At 53.3% G+C, this 8,590-nt stretch overlaps 1 protein-coding gene across 1 annotated transcript in view; it reads right to left on the reverse strand.

The window, feature by feature from the left end:
• Nucleotides 1-2,229: 2,229 nt before the first annotated feature.
• LOC140741413 (keratin-like protein KRT222) overlaps nucleotides 2,230-8,590 on the reverse strand; it is a 120,824-nt gene continuing 114,463 nt past the window's right edge. The window contains exons 5-8 of the mRNA XM_073071580.1: nucleotides 7,291-7,435; nucleotides 6,875-7,013; nucleotides 6,661-6,755; nucleotides 2,230-2,474 (exon numbers count right to left, since the gene is read on the reverse strand). Of these exons, the coding sequence (XP_072927681.1) occupies nucleotides 2,261-2,474; nucleotides 6,661-6,755; nucleotides 6,875-7,013; nucleotides 7,291-7,435 (593 nt within the window). The 3' untranslated portion in view covers nucleotides 2,230-2,260. The remainder of the gene's footprint in view (nucleotides 2,475-6,660; nucleotides 6,756-6,874; nucleotides 7,014-7,290; nucleotides 7,436-8,590) is intronic.

Genomic DNA, 8,590 nt, shown 5'->3' on the forward strand with positions numbered 1-8,590 from the left:
CTCGGCTGCCGACGTTCGGTGGCAACTTCACAACGGCGACGGGTTCCGCCGTCGCAGGAAATCCTGAGCAGCGCACAATAAAACGCCGGAGGGACTCGGCGGGCCGGGCAGCCACCTGCGGGAGTGAACGGGCAGTCGACGTTTCGGGCCGCGGCCCTTCGTCGGGGAGGGTGGAGGGCGCCGGGTGGGCTGGGGTCCGGAGGAAGGGAGGAGGACGAGCTGGAGAGCAACAGGTGAGGCCAGGAGGTTGGGGGGGAGGGGGTGATGGAGTGAGAGGCTGGGAGGTGACAGGCCGGAGAGGTAAATGGCTGGAGAAGGAAAAAATCTGTGGGAGAAAGGGCAGGAGGGAGACAGGTCGGCCGAAGAGAGGAGGGAGGATGGACGGGGGGGGGGGGGGAAAGATGGAAAGGAGGTGATGGGTGAAGCCAGGGGGGTGGGAAAGGTAAAGGGTTGGAGAGGAAGGAATCTGACAGGAGAGGAGAGTGGACTGTGGGAGAGAGGGGAGGAGGAGGGACACCGGGGGGAGGTGATGGGTGGGAAAGGTAAAGGGCTGGAGAGGAAGGAATCTGACAGGAGAGGAGAGTGGACTGTGGGAGAAAGGGGAGGAGGAGGGACACCAGGGGGAGGTGATGGGTGGGAAAGGTAAAGGGCTGGAGAGGAAGGAATCTGATAGGAGAGGAGAGTGGACCGTGGGAGAAAGGGAAGGAGGAGGGACACCAGGGGGAGGTGATGGGTGGGAAAGGCAAAGGGCTGGAGAGGAAGGAATCTGACAGGAGAGGAGAGTGGACCGTGGGGAGAAAGGGAAGGAGGAGGGACACCAGGGGGAGGTGATGGGTGGGAAAGGTAAAGGGCTGGAGAGGAAGGGATCTGACAGGAGAGGAGAGTGGACTGTGGGAGAAAGGGAAGGAGGAGGGACACCAGGGGGAGGTGATGGGTGGAACTGGTAAAGGGCTGGAGAGGAAGGAATCTGACAGGAGAGGAGAGTGGACCGTGGGAGAAAGGGGAGGAGGAGGGACACGGGGGGGAGGTGATGGGTGGACAAGGTAAAGGGCTGGAGAGGAAGGAATCTGATAGGAGAGGAGAGTGGACCGTGGGAGAAAGGGAAGGAGGAGGGACACCAGGGGGAGGTGATGGGTGGGAAAGGTAAAGGGCTGGAGAGGAAGGGATCTGACAGGAGAGGAGAGTGGACTGTGGGAGAAAGGGAAGGAGGAGGGACACCAGGGGGAGGTGATGGGTGGAACTGGTAAAGGGCTGGAGAGGAAGGAATCTGACAGGAGAGGAGAGTGGACCGTGGGAGAAAGGGAAGGAGGAGGGACACCGGGGGGAGGTGATGGGTGGGAAAGGTAAAGGGCTGGAGAGGAAGGAATCTGACAGGAGAGGAGAGCGGACCGTGGGTGAAAGGGAAGGAGGAGGGACACCAAGGGGAGGTGATGGGTGGACAAGGTAAAGGGCTGGAGAGGAAGGAATCTGATAGGAGAGGAGAGTGGACCGTGGGAGAAAGGGAAGGAGGAGGGACACCAGGGGGAGGTGATGGGTGGGAAAGGTAAAGGGCTGGAGAGGAAGGAATCTGACAGGAGAGGAGAGCGGACTGTGGGAGAAAGGGAAGGAGGAGGGACACCGGGGGGAGGTGATGGGTGGGAAAGGTAAAGGGCTGGAGAGGAAGGAATCTGACAGGAGAGGAGAGCGGACCGTGGGAGAAAGGGAAGGAGGAGAGACACCAGGGGGAAGGTGATGGGTGGGAAAGGTAAAGGGCTGGAGAGGGAGGAATCTGAGAGGAGAGGAGAGTGGACCGAGGGAGAGAGGGAAGAATGGTCACCGGGGGAGATGACAGGCAGGCAAGGAGACGAGGTGAGAGGCCCGAATTTAGGACTGAAGAGGGAAGGGGGAGGAGGGGGTTACATTCAGTACTGGTCGCCGTTATGTGGCGTACAGATCTGAGGCCTTGCATTGAATCTGCTTGTTTGGAATACTTTCAACAGTTTCTTTGCCTTCGTCTCCTCGGAAGGCGCTCACCGCGGTGGGTCAGGGCTCCCGGCCGCGGTCCCGAGCCCGCCAAATCCCATCCGGGAGGGGGGAGGGGGGCAGCACCCGCCCGGACCCTGGCCACCTCCATCTTCCGGATTCACCCGCCACAGGCCAGCCCGTCTTTGCATGCACCTTGGTTCATGGAGAAATGTGATAAATATCGAGAGAGAGAGCCCGCTGGACACCGGGAAGGACGTCGCGTCAGTCCCCCGCGCACGGCCGCGGGCGGCTTGGCTTACGACTTGAGGGAGGGGATGCTGCTGGACTTGCGCATCACCAGCCGCAACTCGATGTCGGGGAGGGCGCCCCGCTTGCCGGGCGGCGAGCCCCCCTCGGCGGCGGCCAGGTGCAGGTCGAAGCGGAGGGAGGCCGACTTCTTGCGGAGGTGGGGGTTGTCTTTGAAGAAGGAGCACTCCCAGCCTTTGATCAGCTCGTCCATCTTCTCCGTCCTGGGGAGAGCAGGGGAGAACCGGTCAGCGCCCAAACCGTCGTCTCGCCGCGGTGTGAACGGCGGCTGAGGCCCGATTGCCCACCCCGCTGTTCGGACCGCGACAGAGGGACGTCGGGGAGGGAGAGGAGGGGAGAACCTTTGCAACGGGAGACCCCAAGAGGAGTGTGGGGGTTTGAGGAGTCCATGGGAACCGGAGGGAGGGGGGCAGACCGGGTGGGTAACTTTATATGAAAATAAAATCCCAGCTGCGTGGCAACGATGGCGATGTGCGCGGGGGCATTTCGGCCCGGCGCAACCTGGTGGGAACGGTGACCGCCGACGTCCGGTACAATTCTACAGAGGCGGGGAGGGGGTCCCGCAGACGCCAGAGATCCTGAGCAGGCACACAACAGAACGCAGGAGAAACCCAGCGGGCCGGGCCGCCGGGAACGGGGAACGGGGTCTCCGGGGCGCCGGACCTCGAAAGCCGGGGAGGGCACAGAGGTGTGGGAGAAACCACCACCCCTGTGGATTTCTCCCAGGCGCCTGCTTGGAGCAGAGGCTCCCGACCGGGGCCCCACGCTCGATGGGAACCGGTCCGCGGCTTTAAGATAGGGCGGGAAGACTGGATTGGGAGAAGCAGCAAGGATAGACATTCCCGGCACTCCGACGACCCACCACCAGCCCCCATTTAACTCTAACCCGATTCACAACGGCCGATGGACCCACCCGGTCCGTCTGTGGACGGTGGGAGGAAATGGGAGCGTGTGGGGTTAAACTTTCCCTGGGGAGGACTGCAAACTGTGACGGCGACGCCACCCGTTTCCCTCCCACCATCTAAAGGCATATACTGGTCGGTAGGTTGACCGGCCCGCGATTAGGCTGGGGGTTAAATGGGGGGGGGGGTTTGGTGGCTGGGCGGTGGGGGCGCGCTGGGCTGTATCTCTGAATAAACGGACAAACAGATATTGTGAATAAACCACTAACGATGTCGCCTGACCATTCAGTGCGTGGGGAGACAGAGAGACGGGAAAGTGAGAAGAGCAAGTTTTCCGGACGACACCGAGACTGGGGGGGGGGGGGGGGGAATGGACGGCGAGGAAGACGACAGGGAGCTGAACCAGCTGTGGGGAAACGGGCCGAAAAATGGCAAGATGGGATTTAATGCAGAGACAAGGTATTGTTGAGGAGGGTTGTTGAGAATCCCTACCACCCATCCCACAATCTGTCTTGACCCACCGCCATCAGGGAGGAGGTACGGGAGCCTCAGGTCCCACACCACCAGGTTCAGGAACAGTTATTACCCCTCAACCATCAGGAAGGAGGGACAGGAGCCTCAGGACTCACGTCACCAGGTTCATGAACAGTTATTACCCCTCAACCATCAGGAAGGAGGTACAGGAGCCTCAGGACCCACACCACCAGTTTCAGGGACAGTTATTACCCCTCAACCATCAGGGAGGAGGTACAGGAGCCTCAGGACCCACACCACCAGTTTCAGGGACAGTTATTACCCCTCAACCATCAGGGAGGAGGTACAGGAGCCTCAGGTCCCCACACCACCAGGTTCAGGAACAGTTATAACCCCCCTCAACCATCAGGAAGGAGGTACAGGAGCCTCAGGACTCACACCACCAGGTTCAGGAACAGTTATTACCTCCTCAACCATCAGGAAGGAGGTACAGGAGCCTCAGGTCCCACACTACCAGGTTCAGGAACAGTTATTACCCCTCAACCATCTGGAAGGAGGTACAGGAGCCTCAGAACCCACACCACCAGGTTCAGGAACAGTTATTACCCCTCAACCATCAGGGAGGAGGTACAGGAGCCTCAGGACCCACACCACCAGGTTCAGGGACAGTTATTACCCCTCAACCATCAGGGAGAAGGTACAGGAGCCTCAGGACCCACACCACCAGGTTCAGGAACAGTTATTACCCCTCAACCATCTGGCTCTTGAACCAGAGGGGATAACTTCACTCGCCCCATCACTGAACTGTTCCCACAACCTATGGGCTCACTTTGAGGGACTCTTCATCTCACGTTCCCGATATTTATTTATCACTGTTATTTCTTTTTTGTGGTTGAGCTGTGTTTGATGTCCTCTGCACTCTCTGGCTGAACGCCCTAGTTGGTGCAATCTTTCATTGATACCGGTCTGGTTGGTATTCTGTAGAGTTAGTGAGAATGTCGGCAAGAAATTGAACCTCAGGGTGGTATATGGTGACGTATATGTACCTTGATAATAAACTTACTTTGAACTTTGACATGACCCAGCACCGCTCCCCCTTTAGCTCGTGTAGTGCCCTCAGTACTAGGAACAGTGATGTTAACTATTCCGGCTAACAAAATGGCTTCCCTGTATTGTTATAACAAAATGGCTTCCCTGTATTGTTATAACAAAATGCCTTCTCTGTATTGTTATAACAAAATGGCTTCTCTGTATTGTTATAACAAAATGGTTTCCCTGTATTGTTATAACAAAATGCCTTCTCTGTATTGTTATAACAAAATGCCTTCTCTGTATTGTTATAACAAAATGGTTTCCCTGTATTGTTACAACAAAATACCTTCTCTGTATTGCTATAACAAAATGGCTTCCCTGTATTGTTATAACAAAATGGTTTCCCTGTATTGTTACAACAAAATACCTTCTCTGTATTGCTATAACAAAATGCCTTCTCTGTATTGTTATAACAAAATACCTTCTCTGTATTGTTATAACAAAATGGCTTCCCTGTATTGTTATAACAAAATACCTTCTCTGTATTGTTATAACAAAATGGCTTCCCTGTATTGTTACAACAAAATACCTTCTCTGTATTGTTATAACAAAATACCTTCTCTGTATTGTTATAACAAAATGGCTTCCCTATATTGTTACAACAAAATACCTTCCCTGTATTGTTATAACAAAATGGCTTCCCTGTATTGTTACAACAAAATACCTTCTCTGTATTGTTATAACAAAATGGCTTCCCTGTATTGTTACAACAAAATACCTTCTCTGTATTGTTATAACAAAATGGCTTCCCTGTATTGTTACAACAAAATACTTTCTCTGTATTGTTATAACAAAATACCTTCTCTGTATTGTTATAACAAAATACCTTCTCTGTATTGTTATAACAAAATGGCTTCCCTGTATTGTTATAACAAAATGGCTTCTCTGTATTGTTACAACAAAATACCTTCTCTGTATTGTTATAACAAAATGGCTTCCCTGTATTGTTATAACAAAATGGCTTCTCTGTATTGTTACAACAAAATACCTTCCCTGTATTGTTATAACAAAATACCTTCTCTGTATTTACAACAAAATACCTTCTCTGTATTGTTATAACAAAATGGCTTCCCTGTATTGTTATAACAAAATGGCTTCTCTGTATTGCTATAACAAAATGGCTTCCCTGTATTGTTATAACAAAATGGTTTCCCTGTATTGTTACAACAAAATACCTTCTCTGTATTGTTACAACAAAATGGCTTCTCTGTATTGTTACAACAAAATACCTTCTCTGTATTGCTATAACAAAATGGCTTCCCTGTATTGTTATAACAAAATGGTTTCCCTGTATTGTTACAACAAAATACCTTCTCTGTATTGTTACAACAAAATACCTTCTCTGTATTGCTATAACAAAATGGCTTCCCTGTAATGTCACTTAATGCTGTGGGGGGGGAGGGGGGAACTAACCAATGGAGAATTGTTTCGCTATCTTGTATATGCGAGCTGAGCGGGAGTTCGCGGTCTTTTTCGGGAGGCTGGCGAGGACGGACCGACGGACGCGTGAGGAGCGGACAGCGGTTCCAGGGCGGCGGATACCGGACGCCGGCGGTTCGGACGGTGGCCGGAGACTCGGAAGGTCGTTGCGGACGGAACCGGAGGCGTGAGCTCCAGCGTATTAAAATACCACGCGCGCAAACTGATGAACTTACCGATTTGGTGCCTTTGGGTTATCTGTTTCTACTAACCCATCACTGGGAAATAACTATAAAGTTGTAATTATTCATTCGACTTCGGTGTATTGTCTGGTGTTTGTGTTGTGTGTACTGGGGGGGGGGGCACAGTATTCACACCGAAGTATTGCACTGTTGGTGGGGAGATGGCGGTTCACCCTAGGCGAACGGGGGTAAATTGGGGGCACGGATGCTACACTTGTACAGGGCGCCGTTAAGAATGGAGGAGGAACTCTTGCACTCACTGAACTTTGCTGGGAGCTTTGGGGCTCTCGGATTCCATGCCGTGGCTGGGGATCTCCTGCGTCGTCGCCGTCTCAATCCTCTGCTCCAGGGAAGCCTCCCATCACAACAGCTACCGGTGGGCAGAGAAAGAGAGTCCGCAGTCAGACTGGATCCTCAACGGTGGAGTCCAGCCGTTCTCAGACACCCCCCCCCCACCCCACCGTCCCAAATTACTGCCTGTCCAGGCTTGGGACGGGCCAGGAGGTGAGCGAAAGCTGTTAAGGCATCGGGGACCGCTACCAGAAGGCTGCCTGGATTAAGAGGGCGTGTGTTACAACGAGAGGCTGGGTTGCATCCCCTGGAGTGGCAGAGGCTGAGGACAGATCGGAGAGGTTTATAAAAGGTTTTGATAGAGCAACCGTATAACAATCACAGCACGGAAACAGGCCATCTTGGCCCTTCTAGTCCGTGCTGAATGCTTACTCTCACCTAGTCCCCTCCGTCCCGCACTCAGCCCATAACCCTCCTGTCCATATACCTGTAGCTCATTCCACACAGCTACCACTCTCTGATAATACCCATATAACAATTACAGCACGGAAACAGGCCATCTCGGCCCTTTCTAGTCCGTGCCGAACGCTTACCCTCACGTTGCCTCCCGGGTGCCGGTGCCTGGAAAAATCCCGGATCCAGCCTTGGCATTCTTAGGCGGGAGGGTGAACGGCCGGAAGTGGTGGTCCGTGTAGATGCCAGTGGCCCGGGGAGGATGAGCGACGAGGTTCGGGGAGCTCGGTGCTGAATTAAAGGGCAGCACTACGACACACTGGAGGAACTCGGCGTCCGTGGAGACGAGCGGTCAACGTTTCGGGCCGCGAGGCCCTCGGTCAGGGCACGTTGACCGCTCGTTCTCCACGGATGCTGCCCCGGCCTGCTGAGTTCCTCCAGCGTGTGGTACGCCTTGCTTTGACCCCGGCATCTGCAGTGTACGTTGTGTTTAAGATTAGAGGGCAGGACCTCTAGGGTTGTGATCTCAGGATTGCTGCCCCGTGCCTCGTGCTAGCGAGGGCCAGAGCTAGGAAGATTATACAGTTTAGTATAACAATTACAGCACGGAAACAGGCCATCTCCGCCCTTCTAGTCCGTGCCGAACGCTTACTCTCACCTAGTCCCACCGACCTGCACTCAGCCCATAACCTTCCATTCCTTTCCTGTCCATATACCTATCCAATTTTACTTTAAATGACAATACCGAACCTGCCTCTACCACTTCTACCTGGAAGCTCGTTCCTACACAGCTACCACTTGCTGAGTAAAGAAATTCCCCCTTAAACTTTTGCCCCCCTAACTGTCAACTCATGTCCTCTTGTTTGAATCTCCCCTACTCTCAATGGAAAAAGCCAATCCACATCAACCCTATCTAGCCCCCTCATAATTTTAAATACCTCTATCAAGTCCCCCCCTCAACCTTCTACACTCCAAAGAATAAAGACCTAACCTTGTTCAACCCTTTCTCTGTAACTTAGGTGCTGAAACCCAGGTAACATTCTAGTAAATCTTCTCTGTTACTCTCTCTATTTTGTAGACATCTTTCCTATAATTCGGTGACCAGAACTGTACACAATACTCCAAATTCAGCCCTCACCAATGCCTTGTACAATTTTAACGTTACATCCCAACTCCTACACTCAATTCTCTGATTAGGCAGTAGCTTTCTACCGAAAGATGTCTCACACCAGAGGGTGTACATTTAAGCTGGGGGGGGGGGGGGGGGGGTAAAATTCAGAGGGGATTGGTGTTTTTTTTAAAAAACACTGCCTGGGGCTGGTGGTCGAGGCAGAAGCGTTGGGAGACTTTTGGAGATTGCTTTGGTAGGCAGGTGGCCGTGAGGGACAACGGGAGGGTCTCGACACTGCGAGGGAAGAAGAGAGCGGTTCAGCCGGCCACGAGCAA

The sequence above is a fragment of the Hemitrygon akajei genome, chromosome 18 (genome assembly GCF_048418815.1).
Source record: "Hemitrygon akajei chromosome 18, sHemAka1.3, whole genome shotgun sequence".
In the NCBI taxonomy this organism is placed as follows: Eukaryota; Metazoa; Chordata; class Chondrichthyes; order Myliobatiformes; family Dasyatidae; genus Hemitrygon; species Hemitrygon akajei.